At 36.2% G+C, this 15,430-nt stretch overlaps 1 protein-coding gene across 6 annotated transcripts in view; it reads right to left on the bottom strand.

Annotated features, from left to right (window-relative positions):
* Positions 1-15,430, bottom strand: part of LOC123866863 (cystinosin homolog) — a 50,846-nt gene continuing 35,416 nt past the window's right edge. For 2 of the 6 annotated variants that reach the window (XM_045908602.1, XM_045908603.1), the window contains 9 exons: positions 11,404-11,512; positions 10,665-10,764; positions 10,121-10,321; positions 9,179-9,419; positions 8,824-8,943; positions 8,311-8,481; positions 7,618-7,838; positions 5,781-5,876; positions 3,942-5,275 (listed from right to left, as the gene is read on the bottom strand). In XM_045908602.1, coding sequence (XP_045764558.1) covers positions 5,233-5,275; positions 5,781-5,876; positions 7,618-7,838; positions 8,311-8,481; positions 8,824-8,943; positions 9,179-9,419; positions 10,121-10,321; positions 10,665-10,764; positions 11,404-11,494 — 1,284 coding nt within the window. In that variant the 5' untranslated portion in view covers positions 11,495-11,512 and the 3' untranslated portion in view covers positions 3,942-5,232. Of the gene's footprint in view, positions 1,035-3,941; positions 5,276-5,780; positions 5,877-7,617; positions 7,839-8,310; positions 8,482-8,823; positions 8,944-9,178; positions 9,420-10,120; positions 10,322-10,664; positions 10,765-11,403; positions 11,513-12,173; positions 12,255-13,953; positions 14,061-15,430 lie in introns of those variants that run through there. The other 4 variants (XM_045908597.1, XM_045908599.1, XM_045908598.1 and 1 more) reach the window with 4 other exon arrangements.

The raw sequence follows: 15,430 nt of genomic DNA, 5'->3' as shown, positions 1-15,430 counted from the left end.
TAACTTTAATATTATATTTATTAATATTTGTAAAATTCGTAATATTATGAGGTAAGTATACAATTATTCGCTTGTATTAATTATCATGTCTATATTATATTATTAGATATTTATTGCCATGTTTATATACTTCTAGAATTAATATTTTTTTAAATACATTTGCCTATAAATGATACACAACTTAAAATTACCTATATCTAGTGTAAATTATAATTGAGATATTTATTAACACCTAAGCAATATTATTGTCCTTTATCACAATATTACAAGGGTTAGTCCACACAGCATAATCTCGTCGTGCGGTTTTATTCGCGTGAAAATCCGCATTTAGTCTCGTCCTATTTAACAGAATGATTTGCTTGTTTAAAGGGCAAGCCCGCACAGCCAAACACTACACTTTTCTCCCCGCAGTATTCTTTGGCATGGAAGATGAGCGCGTGCGGCTTCATCAATGTCTATTATTTCACAGAATTGTGAAGAAAAATTCGCGCAGTGGAATCTCACACTGCGGGTTCACCCTTACAGCCCAAACAAAGTTAAACACACTTTAAAAGTTCAATTTCACTGTCTCGTAAGTGTACACTTTGTTCGTCGATCACTTTTTAAATACTGAAACAAACCAAACCACGCGACAGCAACGACGCACACGCAAACATGCACATAAGTCTGACATGATGCGCGTTCCGATTCGTTGATTCTTTCCATTTCCATTAATGCGTTGCGTCACAACAGCGACACTAGAGCCCATAAGCACGTTTGGCATAGCTATTGTTTAGCTACAATTTCCATTGTTAGGTCTCCAAAATAACCTCCTTTGCAACTCTTGCTAACCTTTCCTGTGTCATATCTCATTTCTTGTGGTCTTCAGAAGACGCAATGATCGTGTGCAAAATTGTATGAGCAGTTGGTACTACGTCGGCAAAGCCTGGTAAGGTTGGTTCGTTGGATCTTCTATGTCATCTACATTCTGGTGTTCTTCCTGCAACTCGTCCGAGTTGTAAGAGGTCCCCGGTAGAAGAATGTAGTTTGCTTGTCTGAAACAAAATAAGTTTTCTTTATACCAAATTTATTTCGTTTTATTGTGTTTATTTATTTTGTGTATATTGGAATGGGTAGGGCAGTATCCTTAAACTCATGCCCCTGATCGGTTTCTACGCGGTATTGTATCATAACGCTAAAGGTTCCAACGCACTTGAGCTGCGCTGCGCGACGCGGCGCGGCAATATACGAGTAATTATTATCTAACGACCTCCCTCGTGCAGTGGTAAGCGCTGTGGCATTTGTGGAAGGTCCCAGGTTCAAGTTCCGGCAGGGGTTTAAATTATATAATTTCGAAATTACGGTCAGAACTAGTTAGAGGCTTCGACCTCCCTTCGGTGGCTAGTTACCACCCTACCGGCAAGCCGTGCCGCCAAGCGATTTAGCGTTCCGCTACGATGCCGGATAGTAACCAAAGGAGTATGGGTTAAATGAAAACTGACATACCCCTTCCAGCTTAGCCCGCTTCGATGTTAGACTGCACTTACCACCAGGTGAGATTGCAGTCAAGGGCTAACTTGTATCTGAATTTTAAATAAGTTTGTATGGACCACTTGAGCGAATATATAGTTTAAGTATGAGTTTGTATGGATCAAGGCGCTGCCTCGTCGCGTCAATGCGTTTGGACCTTATTCTCTTAGCGGCACAACTTCGCTGCAGCCCGCAAACATTTTGTTCGGAATGTCCCGTCTTGTACTGCATAGAGATCGTTGAATTTAGTCTAATGAGATACACACTTTATCTCCAATTTATTACATCTACATGGTCTACATACGTTATAATTTTTTTAAATTCTGATACAAGTTGATTATTTTATAGAGAGCAGGTACTATTAGGGTCATCAGTCATAACCACACCGCTCCAGCGCAGCAACGGCACGGCACCGTCTTGTTAGACGAAGGCAAAGCAATACGCTTCAACCTCGAAACAGCTCGTCCATACATTCCTGGTGTAGCAAACAAGTTTCCAGGCGCCATTTTTTGGTTCATCGCAGTTTAATAGGTAATTTACACGCGTATTAATGAAAGATATCTAAATATGATATAATCGAATGTGACAGACAGACATACGGACGGAGAAAGTCGCACCATAAGGCCTCCATTACGTATTACCATTTTGGTACGGAACCCTAAAAAGGAAAACGTGACCGACTGATCTACCAACGCACAGCTCAAACTACTGGACAGATCGGACTGAAAGGTATACAGATAGCTACGGATGTAGACATCCGTTAAGGATTTTTGAAAATTCAACCCCTAAAGGGGTAAAAACAGGGGTTTGAAATTTGTGTAGTCCACGCGGACTAAATCGCGGGCATAAACTAGTTACTGATAATTACTCTATTCAAGTTCACTCATAAATTCGTTATCTTAGTAGTAACCGAGTAGAATAACCGGGAGATGCCAATTCGCACCAGGGCAGGACGGGACGCTGTGAAGGCAAAATGCATGCCGCTTCTAGGAAACGAATATTCGTTAGTGCTTTAGAGTTTCGTTCCCTAGATATACATTATGCCATAGAGTTAGGATTACTTATTTCTAACTCTATGCATTTTGCCCTTACAGCGTCCCATCTGCACGCCCGACGTGGCATTAGGAATACCTACTGTATATTCACTCAAAAAAAAAAATCTTCTGGAAATTACTACCTTTTGGGTTAGGATTCTCTTTCCGAATGATTTAGTACCTAAATTTTATCCATGTTTCCATCCATAACTGCATAAATTTTAGTGTTTTAGAAAATTCAATTCAAATTTTTCGTGGCAGTCTTATAAAATTAAAAATTCACGTTTTCTACAATTACCTGCCTAGACTAGCATCAATGGCTATCAGACCAGTTCAGGTGGATCGGCCAGTGCACACAGATGGAGAGGAGTAGAGGAGTATTTTTGATAACAACTTAAACTCAACGTTATGTAATACAAATGGTTGAAAGTAGGTATATACTGAAACGCGCGAAATGCCTCCGCCTTGCCAATGTAAATAAAGTTTTGAGTTGTTATCAAGAAATACTTCAATTCCATTCCCGGCATAAATTGCTCTTAAGATGAATGAGAAAGGCAGGTGGTAAATGAAACACAGCAGAAACAAAATTAATTTATTTCATAAACTAAAAAATTAATACTAATACATTATTCAATATACCAATTAATAATACCACTAGACATAAAACATATCTTCGAGGAAACTTAAAGATAGACTATGAAAATGTTTACTAATATTTCGCTATTATGTGTGTATGAGTTTCAAAATGCATTTCAGCGTCCTGGTGCAAGTCGGTTAGTCAAAACCCGTTCACTAAAGTTTTCATTTACTGTTACAGTACTTACTACCACTTTAATAAGTCACATTCGTTTGCGAAGAAAAGCGCAACCTAACACGGACTAAACCCGAATGTACACCAATGAAATACAGACCTTATTGCCTGGCGTTAAGATTTCAAACACAAGAACAGCAGAGACTCATGCTATCTCACTCATAATTCGCGCGTACAAAACATGGCGCGTAAGCAACAACCAATAGAGGATGATGAGCGCCATGATTGGTTGATATTTTCGCGCCGTTCAAAAATAAGATTTCTGCGCATTTACATCGGCGTAACTTATGAAAGTGGTAGTAGGTCTACCTAAAGAATAAAGATTAAAAAATCTGCTCTTAATAGTAACCCTGAAAACGTCAAGAATATTATTAAAAATATAACTTACACATAACTGGTTGGTCCTAGTAGGCATAGGAGAATAAGTTTAGCAAACGAGTTTTGTAAACTACAAAACTTACACTCAGGTGATAGAATATGTATGTAACATGATAGAGGAGGAAATCAAAATGCACTGATATTAATCACATTTTAATATAAAATGTGTCTTCATCACAGAATATCATATTCGTAGTCAATTTATTTTAAAAATATAACAATAAAGATAAGATCTTATAAAATAGCAGTCCATACTCCCAAACGAACAATGTTTCTATTTGCAAAACTATTAAAATGGTCTTAATCACAGAATTCCAAATCTGGTAATAGGAAATGGTACTTGTTGTTCTTTAATACCGCGACAGACAAATACCACTAAGCGTTTATGTCTGTTTTTCACTCGTGCCCTTATACCATTTCTATACATTTTGAATTCTGTGATTACACTTTATTACATAAAATGGTGATCTTGTCTCCATTATTATTGCAGTTGAAGATCCAGTCTATCAAATATTTTTTATAGCCATTGCGTTGAAAGGTGGAATAATATCTTACTAAAGCTAACATAAAATCATACTTATAATTTCCTAGTTTTTGATTTATTATTTTAAATTATTAGTTGCCGAAAAAATGGATCAGAGTTATTTTCAGGGTTCCGTACCCCAGGGGTGCCAACGGAACCCGATTACTAAGCCTCCGCTGTCTTTCCGTCTATCTGTCACCAGGCATGAACCGTAATAGGTAGACAGTTGAAATTTGCAGTGTTTGTTTCTGTTGCCGCTATAAAATAAATAAAAAAACAAAGAATTTCAAAATGGCCGCCATGCAAATTAAATGTTATATCTTGTCAGACTCTATTTATGATGACCAGACTTAACTCTGGTCATCATAAATAAAATGGCAAGCTACATTTTGTTTAAAAATATAGTCATTATATAAAGTGCCTAAGTGCCACAGTTGCCTAAAATTCAGATCTATATTTAATTTTGACGTAATATTCGCTGTTATTACATTTCATTTTTTTTACAAACCAAAAATGTTTAGAATTTTAAGTCGCCGTGTATTTTTTAATTTTTGAGTCCAAACAATCAATTTTTTGCGACAAAATTCGTGAAAGTTGAGAGACTCAAAAAGTTAGCAATATTTTTTATATAATTCAGAATCGATAGTTACCTGTAGTACCTTTTAAAATTAAAAACACTAATAGGAAATTGTTGTAAAATAAATAATTAATTATTATTTAATATTATAAAACTTAGACCAAAACTGTGTCAACTCAAAAACCTAATCTCAGTTTTCTCATCCCAAACTCGATTATGTGTATGGGAAAACTGTATGGCTTAATTCAAAGCACAATATTTCATTCTAAACTTTTATAAAATTTTAATACATTTCCGTACATTATAAAAAAACTATTTTTCTAGTTTCTGCAAAAAAATAATTTTTGAGTTGAGACAGTATTGATCTAGGGGTGTGTAATATGTTGAGCAGCGTGCTCCATCACGCCTTCGCTTCCAAATCGTATTTCTTCTCGTCGGCGTGCCTAAAACAGAAAAGATAGACCTAGGAAAATGGCACTTATAAGACCAGCAATTTTCCTACTACACATCAGGTTAGTTATAAATGTTGGCACTCTTGCGGAGTTTTTATCACCATCATGATCATCAACCCATCGCCGGCACTGAGCGCGGGTATCCTTTCGGATGGGAACGGTTTAGCCATAATCTACCACGCTGACCAAGTGCGGATTGGCAGACCATACACCTTTGAAAACATTATGGCATCATGTATGCAAGTTTCCTCACAATGTTTTCCTTACCGTTAAAGCAAGCGAGCTTAAAACGTACATAACTCTGAAAATTTAAGACGTTAAGCAAATTTTACGCAAAAATTGAACTGTACGGTCGCTAATTTGTGTTACGACTATAATCGAGGCAAAACAAACATAAATATATTTAAAATAGATTATATTTAGAAAGAAGAAAAGCAAAAAGTAACGTTAAACAAATCTTGATGGTGTCCTAAGAACGTAGATTTTCCATACATACCAAGTTTTAATTAAAAAGTATTCACTCGAATCCGCGCTACCGGTCATAGTTGAAGCCTCATCACTACTGTCAACTCTTATAAACTTCTTGTCCAGTCTGAAAATTTTACACAAAACGTTTGCCTTTAGCTTTTGGAAAATTTTAAAAATTAAAACGCCATTTTGAATTTTGCGTCCCCGTTTATTCACGTGTTTCCGTTCGTAAACACAGCATGCGTGCGTAGCGTCCCATATTTATGTGTGCATGTATGAAATGTCCGTTTGAAGCGATTTCCCAATGATTTGATACTATTTGCAATATTTCAAATATTGCAAACAATATTGTTGCCAATGAATATTTTTAGTAACATTTTATCACAATGAAAATTTTTTCGTATTTTTAATATTTTGACAGATTGTATAGGGTTTTTTTTTTCCAATTCTGATGTGATATTAAATTACCACGATTTAATATTATTTACAATACTTTAAATATATTGAAAACAATATTTTTGATGGCATCAATGGTGAAAATTCTGCAATTCTGATGTTGATAGTGGTCATAATTTTATGTTGTCTTTATCATAATATTCTATTTATATATCTTTCTATATTCTATAATTCTATTGATCGTTTTTGATGTTTTTTAATTTGAAAATCATTATTTTTAATTTTTAATTCACTGTCTCTAAGTGTTTTCTTCTTCTTACTTGGTTTTCCTTTTAATATTTTTTCAGTTTCATGCAATCATTTCATCACATTTCATTTCATTTCATCAAATGTTTTGGTCTTTAGGATTTTCATTTGCTATGCGTATCCCTCTCTTTACTCATTTGCACTTAATTCTGAATTTTTACAATATTTTCATCAAATTAATTTATTTATTTCTTGTACTTCTGACTATTAAAGTACATATTTCTTGCTCTAAATGTTCAATGTTGTATAATTTCTTTTTCTATGTATCTTCTTGCTTTCTTGTGTTTTTCAATATAGAATTTCGGTTAATTTCTTGTTCTATTCTTGTGATTCCATTCCTTTTTCAAGTTTTAACTCTTCATTTTATTAATATGATTTTTATTGATATGTTTTAGCGAAACAGTCACAGAGAAGGTTAACTTTCACATGGTTAATGAGCCCCTACTTAATAATTTATGTTAATGATCCCCAAAGCCACAAGAATACCAAACTAACTAAAATGTTAGCTCAATATTCCCGTAAAAAGCGTCCCAAGAGGCGAAATATAGAAGTAACTTGATGTTGCCATTAAATACTTTTTATTTGTTACATAATAAAATATTGTATGGTGATTTGACAACTTGAAAACGACATTACATACAAGAAAAAAAGGCATTGTCAAAGCTACATCAGATCCTGTCAAGATTTTTGTCATTTTTACAAAATAGTAGAAACAAAATAAAAGATGAGTCTTTTATTTATTACAAAGAATCATTTCGGTATTTCAGGTTAAATTATATATTTTGAAGGACGTGTCGCCCAAAATTAATATAAAATTTGATAAGCGTAAATTAAAAACTAGCAAATGTTCGCGACTTTGGTCGCTAACGTGGTTTGCTGAAAGCCAATCACCAAAAAGTCTACATTTTTCTTCAATACAGCAAGCCAAAAATAGTTAACGGTTTTAGCTCACAAAACAAAAATCCCGAGAGACTTGAAATCATGCATTACGAATCAAGATATTCTACGTCTAAATAATATTATTCTTATCTTAAGAAACTGTTGTTTTTACTTATTTTTTTTTATTTGTTATCAAAAAATAAAAAATAAAACCCGGTACAGTATTTTTCAATATGGCAACACCAAGAACCGTAAAATCGGTACAAATCGGTAGAATAACGTACCTGTAGAACACATAGTGTTGCAGCATGAAGAATATATCGAAGGCCAATGAGAACGCGCCGAGGCCGAATTTCGTCGCGTCACCAAAGAAGGAGATCCAATCATTATAGTTGTATGCGTTGAGCGTCATTTGAAGGATGGACAGGAAACCGCCCGTGAAGTCCAGGAAAATGTTCCCGATCGACCAACCCACTGTCGATTTGCGCTTGTAGTTCATGTATGCCTGGTAGAAATTAAAAGGGTTTATGTACGCCTGACAGAGATTAAAAGGGTGTATGTATGCCTGATCGAGATTAAAAGGTTTCATATATGCCTGGTAGAAATTAAAAGGGTTTATGTACGCCTGATAGAGATTAAAAGAGTGTATATATGCCTGATCGAGATTAAAAGGTTTCATGTATGCCTGGTAGAAATTAAAAGAGTCTATGTACGCCTGGTAGAAATTGAAAGTTCATGTTCAAGGGTTCATTCAAAGGGCCCGGCAGACATTGAAAGGGTTTATATATGCCTGGTAGAAATAAAATGGGTTCAGTATGCCTGATAGAGATTAACAGGGTTCATGTATGTCTGAAAAACAGATGAAAAGAGTGCCTGTATGCCTGATATAAATTAAAAGAGTTTCTGTATGCCTGGTAGGAATTAAAATAGTAAACGCACACCTCACGTTTTTTTTTAATCTACTGTCGTAAACTCACTTGAGGCACGTATTTGATGAGCGTGATGCACAGTTTGATGTAGCTGCAGTAGTAGAGGAAGTCGAGCCAGGCTATCTTGTTGGCGGCGCCCAGACTCGCCGTGATTATGATTACACCGACAAATCCACCCAGTATGGAGCGACCGACGTTTGACACCCGTTGGTCTTCTCTCTGAAATACAAACGAAGGAAATTTTAATTTATAACATTTTTGGAACAAAATTTCCTTAGGCACGATTTTAAAGCAACTCAGGTATTTTTTCGGGCGGAAGTAACGTTTAACGTCACTTCGAAAATGGTCACCAAACAGGACAGCTATTTTGTGGCCGCCATCTTTTATCGATTAAATTACGCCCACTACTTTTTTCAGCTGAAGACGGAAGCAACGAAAAGACAATCCTTCCTCGGGACTATTATTATGTCCGATGGTCCAGCCGGTTCAACAATTTATCTCAGAACAACTAAATTTTTTTTTAACTGGCTTTACGGCTCTGTAGAAAAAAAGAGAGTTTACCTCATATATGAAGCACTGGGTGATAGTAACGAGAGTGGCGAAAGCGGCGTGCAGTGAGAAGAAAACATCGTTTAGCTGCACGGGGTTGTGACTTCTGGGATGGCGACTGAAGTATTCCGCCTGCAAGTAAGACAAATTGTGTTTAGCTTTTGTGACATGTGACAAAGGGGGAGAATGGATATGGTACGATCTTGGACTCGTGCATTTGTTTTTCATGGAAGTTCAAACTTCCATGAAAAACAAATGCACGAGTCCCCCCCCCCCCCCCCCCGTTCACCATAAACATTCGCCATCAAGGTGACAGAAACGGACAAAATAAGGTTAAAGCAGACGATCTAAGACAAATTTCACCAACCTGTATGACTTCAGAGAAGTATAATCCACAGTTGAAGAGCGAATACATGGTAAAACCCATGATGTTGAGCGCCAGGAAGTCAAAGTTGAGTCCAACAACACTTTTTCTCTTGAAGTTGATGTAGATTTGGAGATAGAAGGAGATTGACCAAGCCACGAAGTATATCCAACCCATGATGTAAGATATTATGTAGATGTGTTGCGAGTGCATTACTGTGACGCGCAGGAATACTGACTGTAGGCTGAAATAAATAGACGAGAAATCAAGTAAACTATCGATCTTAGTATGGGATTCCTCATTGTTGAAGGTGACCCCTTTTCATTATTCATACAATGGGTAAGTTTCCTTAGAATAATAAAATGAGTATTAGTACAGTACTATATCCAGGCCGAAAATAAAGCCATTTACGGCCGTGTTATTTTGTAAAGACAAGGCTACGCCGAGGACTCCTGAAGTGAATTTGAAAAATCAAGGCGCTAGTCGAGTCCTTTTCAACTAAACGAGGCTGTTAATTGCTATTTTGGCCGAGACTTCTATAGTGCTTTTTGCTCTGATTTGCGAATGAATTCAAGAAAAAAATAACATTGCAGTTTGCACAGTTAGACATTGATAGTACTAAACAACTTAAAAATTATTGTACTAAACTGTACGTAATGTGTTAATTTTCAATCGCACTAATTCCGCCTTTATAACCTCTTTGCCTTATAATAATATCACGTGCACCTAAAAAACCAATTGATGTTAGTGTGCATTTCAAGAACCTCGTGACCAGTATGAAACTGTTTTTCGAAACCAGCAATTTCTATTATCGTCCTGTGGTAGATTGCTGGCTAGCGGACAGAAAAAGATCGATTGACGTTTTTTTTTCTTAATAATGAAGCAATTTCCGAGCAAGTTGGAGTAGTAAGTAAGTTAGCGAGTAAGTTTGGAATAGATACTTACTCAACTATCCCAGTTGGTGTCACATTAAACGTGACATCGGAATGTCCCGGGCTCTTGCCGTAAGCGCATATATCGTATGTGAGCGTCGCATTAGAGTTGGGCTCCTGCGAGCCGGGTATATCGATAACTGGTGGGATGAACTGCACTATATCCGGGTGTTGGATCTGCGCTGCTACTTTTAGTGATGTGTTGTATTCTCCTCTGAAAGCATTAATTTTATTTCTAAGAAAATGATCTACTAATCTAATTGAGCCCCCCACGACTAGGCAAAGGCAATCCCCTATTCTGTGCTTCTTCGGGCCACCAAACTGTAAAAGGATGATGGGCAAATTCGTATTAAATCTGGGCCTGTCTGTTCTCTGTTATCAATCATTATTGATAACGTTATTCATCATATTTTATTCTTTGTAAAAAAAAATTCAAGAATAATAGTTAATTAGACGGAGGACCGTGTTTGGTGGCGCGCTATGTCCAGAAGTGGACGCATACAGGCTGATGGATTGGATTGGATTGGAATAGTTAATTAGTAACATTTTTTACTTACACTTGTATTAACTGGAATAGGAACGTCTGGTCCACGAGGAGGTTGATGTCCGTGATATTTACATACATTCTTTCGCTCTGACATTGTGCTACAGGTAACGCTGAAATCAGAAAAAATCTAATTAACACATTAATTCGATTAAATAAATGCAAGTGGCCACCACATCATCTGTGACCTTATTTATTAACTGTAATATTCACTACCTGATCCGCCTTGGTTTCTAAGGTTAAACCCCACGAAGGCCGAAATCTAAAGAGCGTATATATTTGACTTAGCTCAAACTTTATAGGGAACGCAAAACAAGCAATCTGAACACGAGGCATATTGTACAAAACAGATCTCAGTCGGGCATGTGTATTTAATGTACGCAAGCCGCCATGTTGTAATTTCAGACAGATAGGTTTGTGTTTGAGTCATATCTTTGTCTTGTTCTAAAAGTCTGGTAAAGTAAAGGGTGCCCACGCAATACAACCACGCGCGGCCGTAACGCGCTACGCGGTACGCGCGTCGCAGCTGGAGAGAATATCGTGCGGGGCGCTGTCGCGACGCCCAGTTCCGCAGCAGTTCAGTTCGAGTGCGTGGGCACCTTAAAGTCTGGGTAAAGTCAAAGTACGCTTCTATTGACCCCAACCAAAGATTTTTAGAAATTCCACCCGTACAAGGCTGGGGCGTATCAGCTATAGTATATGTAGATAAGATTAATTAAGTAGTTACATGGATGGATGACATTTCAACTTACCTAATAACAGGATGGCAAACATACAGTAGCTTATCCTATGACTAGACGACGACTCGGCGATGCCGGGGAATGATGGAGACTTGGGCGCCATTTTTGTTGCTTTATTTATCTGTGAACAAGTAGAGAACAATAATTTTACCAAGGGATTTTAATGAATACTAATTTTATTAATCGCAGTGGTTGGTTGTATTTTTTGTTTGTTGATTACAAATAAGTAATTTCTTTACGTCTAAACAATTTCTGGAGTTGAAGAGTTTGTATTCCCGGGATAAAACTCCTCTCTTACTGTAGGAGTGGAGTTTTATCCCGGGAAAGTTTTAAATTTTGTAATAAAACATTTTTTCTTCAAACGAATTTTCTCCTCTATAATAAGAAGAATTTAGGAAGCATTGATATTATTTGTATGTAATTAGGTAGGTACCTATGTTAAATTCCGGCCTGCTAATTTAATAAATCGGTTTGGTTGTCTGTTTGATCGTTAGTTACGAGAACTTTCTTTACGTCTCAACAATTCTGGAGAAGCACATATTATTATGTTGTTAACGGAAAAGTAAAGTTTTCAAATCCTTAAAACATTAATTTCTTTTCAAACGATTTCTATTGCTTTATATGATTCATTGAAATTATTTGCACGTAATAATGTTATAGAACATTGTGGAAAAATTCACAATAGTAACATATTTTAGTAAGTACATTGTATGTATTTGCTTTGTGAACAACATAATTACCTTCCATCACACATAAAGTAAATACTTTATAAATAACAATACCTTACTGTGACTCATTAGTAAATAATATAGCATGAAAATCCTATTCAAAGTTTTATTATAATGAAAACCAGAAAAACAATACACTATAAGTAAACCTCTACATCTGTTTAAATAAAATATTAGTACTTTTAGTACATTGTTTCCATTCAAAAACTATAAAAACATAATTTTATGGCACATAAAATAACAATAAAACTAACGAATGCTTGAAATAACTGTTATTTCTTTAAAGATTTATATCAAACTGCAACTAACTAGACTGTGTCTTTACCTGTATTTTGAGAATTATACCTGATTGTTAAATTAGCAAGACTATCTAATATAAAAAAATAGATATACGTTCTCAGTTATACCCAACTCACACACAGACACACACACAACCACACACCCTTTTAATATAAGATCAACAAATTCGTGAAAAGTTGGCAACGCATTGGTGGTTCCGCTGGTGCTGCTCATGGGCGGCGGTAAACTTAGCATCAGGTCACTTACTTCTAGGCTCTAATGTACTACATACTAGATGGTTATTCCAAAAATCGTGTTCTATGCAGGTTCAAAATTAATATGTCACTATGTCACTTGGCCATGATGGTACTCGTATGTTCAGAATGGCCCACCTAGTACTTACTGTACATAAAGGTCGTGCCTTTAAACTATCACCTGTTAAATTATTCGCCTCATTTCCCACTTATATAGGTTATAAAGTGGGGACTTTCCTATGACTAAATAACCTATATAATTTCTCATTAGTGCAAAATATCTTTAAACCGAAACCGGAATATCACGATAAGTCACGTATTGCACAAAAGTACGAGTAGGTAGGTACGTGCTAGTCATTCAATTAAAGGCAATATAAAAATTTCTTTTGGGTTTGTACTTCGTTACCTGGATAAGTGTTGATCACAAACAATACACCTCTCCAGCGAATATTTGTTGTATTTTTTGCAATGTTTTTTATTCGCAGCTGTTATGCAGGCATAGTCAGGCCGCAACGCTAGACGTGCCTGCTAACCGTTCCCACAAGTCGCCACGGAACCTGACACCTGACGCGGCGAAATTCGCGATCACCGCGCGAGGAATGGGCACGGACACACATCACAATTAGCTTTAGAAGCCTCCGCCACAAATCGGCGGAGCAATTAGGATTATTTTATGTAATAATTAGTTTATAATATGTAAGTTGTTAGAAATAAAATTAGGATAAGTAACTGCCGTTTCCTTTCGCACCCCCTGCAGCCGCCCTAATATAATTCAGCTATAAATATTTTGATATGCTTATAATTTGAAACACAAACTTTCAACGTTTTTCGGCAACTGGGCGATTTTTCAAGAAATATCTCTCTGCGATCGTTTCTTCATTACTGAAAATGAGATCAGATTCCAGCTTCGAGGGATTAGCTGTTTCTATTTTCTTCTGTTGGTTGCCTTTTTAGCGATTGTGTAGGACATTTGCGAATTAGGCTACTCTAGTTGGTACGATCATTTTGTCAGTGAGCGGGCTCTCCTTTTTCTGCCCTTCAGTTATTGCCCATAACAATCAACTTCTCTAGGCCATCATACCCACGCCATATGATGTGCCCAAATTAAGAGAGCCGAGTTGGTAACAAATGGAGGAAATTCGTGCAGTGATGCCAAGCTACGACAGGATAGACTATGCACTTGGCAGTCCACGTATTTGTAGCATTTCGAAAGCATCTATCGTGTCAAGTAATATGACCGGACTTAAAAATCTATGAATAAAAACGAGCTATACAAAGAATAATAACTATAGAAGTAATACCTGCTCAGTACGAAAATGTAAATTTATTCCACGACCGGATCGAAAAACTGATATATAGTTTTCGCGCAAATATTTTAACAACATACACGTTCACAGATGTGCACAATTCTCAACGGACTACACTTGAAAGTTGAAACCCGCTACAGCCAACGGATACCTTCGAAATAATATATGTTTGCTAATACATGAACATTACACTCATTCAATACATATCCGCAACATAGCAAAAAAATCGACACAAGTTATAAAAAATACAAAAAATATCGTCCATATTATGAACAGTACAGACTGAATAGCATAATTATTTTTCGTTAATAAAAAAAGACAAATCTACTAAACAAACTAGCAGAGCGAAACATAAAAACGACACATCCATACTATAATTATAAATGCGAAAGTGTGTCAGTGTCTCTGTCTGTCTGTCTGCTAGTTTTTCACGGCCTACCCGTTCAACTGATTTTGATGTTTGGTACTTATAGGATAATTTGCCAATTATTGCCGGGGACGAACATAGGCTACTTTTTATCCCGAAAAATCGATGAGTGCTCAGGGGGTTATAAAGGGCCCATCCGTTTAAATCTATTTTGAGAAAATATTTTGGTACATAGATTGCTTGTATTCCGGAGATGGACATAGGCTACTTTTTATCGCACGAAATCAAACGACACACTATTTTTATAAAAATAAATCCATGCGGACAAAGTCGCGAGCTTAATCTAGATTATAAAAAATGTAAAAAAAAACCTCATAATAAAACTACAGACTCTGACAACTGACGGCGAATTGGACAACCTGCTTTTGGATTTATCGACAATAAGCATCAAGGTAAATTAAATCTTGAGCGGCTGTAATAGAGATAACTATCGAATGTCATTTGGTAATCTCTAGACTTAATTAAAAGCAAGCCAATTTAAATCGTAGTAGCTGTTGATAGAGATAGTTTTTCAATGATAAATTTTCGAACTAGTCCTTTGACATAATTCTAGAGCCAGTCCATTTACATTGAAAACTGCTCGTGGCTTGCATAGGTAAGTATTGCAAATGGCAATGATCAGTGAACTTGATCAAAGAACCTGTAATAAGCACTTATCGTGTTACCGTAATATCTTTAATCTTATTTATTATTAATATCTTACTAACACACTTCCGTCTTCAGCTTCAGTGGAAGACATTGAGATTAGAGATCAAGTCAAGGTAGGCGACTCTATGTACCTAACGTTGCATGAATGAAAGAATATTTTCGTACAAAACAGTGTGATACATTTTTACAAAAGAATTTCATACAATTGACTGCCTTACAATAAACATAAGCAGGGTTGTACACAAATACAGCAACAGAATTACGATGTGCCCCTGCGCGCGATGACCGGTGATTTTTAATTCTGTCTTGGAACCCTGTCTTGAATTATTTAATTACCTAACAAGCGAAACCCCTACTTCATAGGTAGAGCTAATAATAATATATTAATATTTCCAA

The sequence above is a fragment of the Maniola jurtina genome, chromosome 7 (assembly GCF_905333055.1).
Source record: "Maniola jurtina chromosome 7, ilManJurt1.1, whole genome shotgun sequence".
Lineage (NCBI taxonomy): Eukaryota > Metazoa > Arthropoda > Insecta > Lepidoptera > Nymphalidae > Maniola > Maniola jurtina.
The sequence above is the reverse complement of the archived record's forward strand: the minus strand, read 5'-3'. Positions and strand labels throughout refer to the sequence as shown.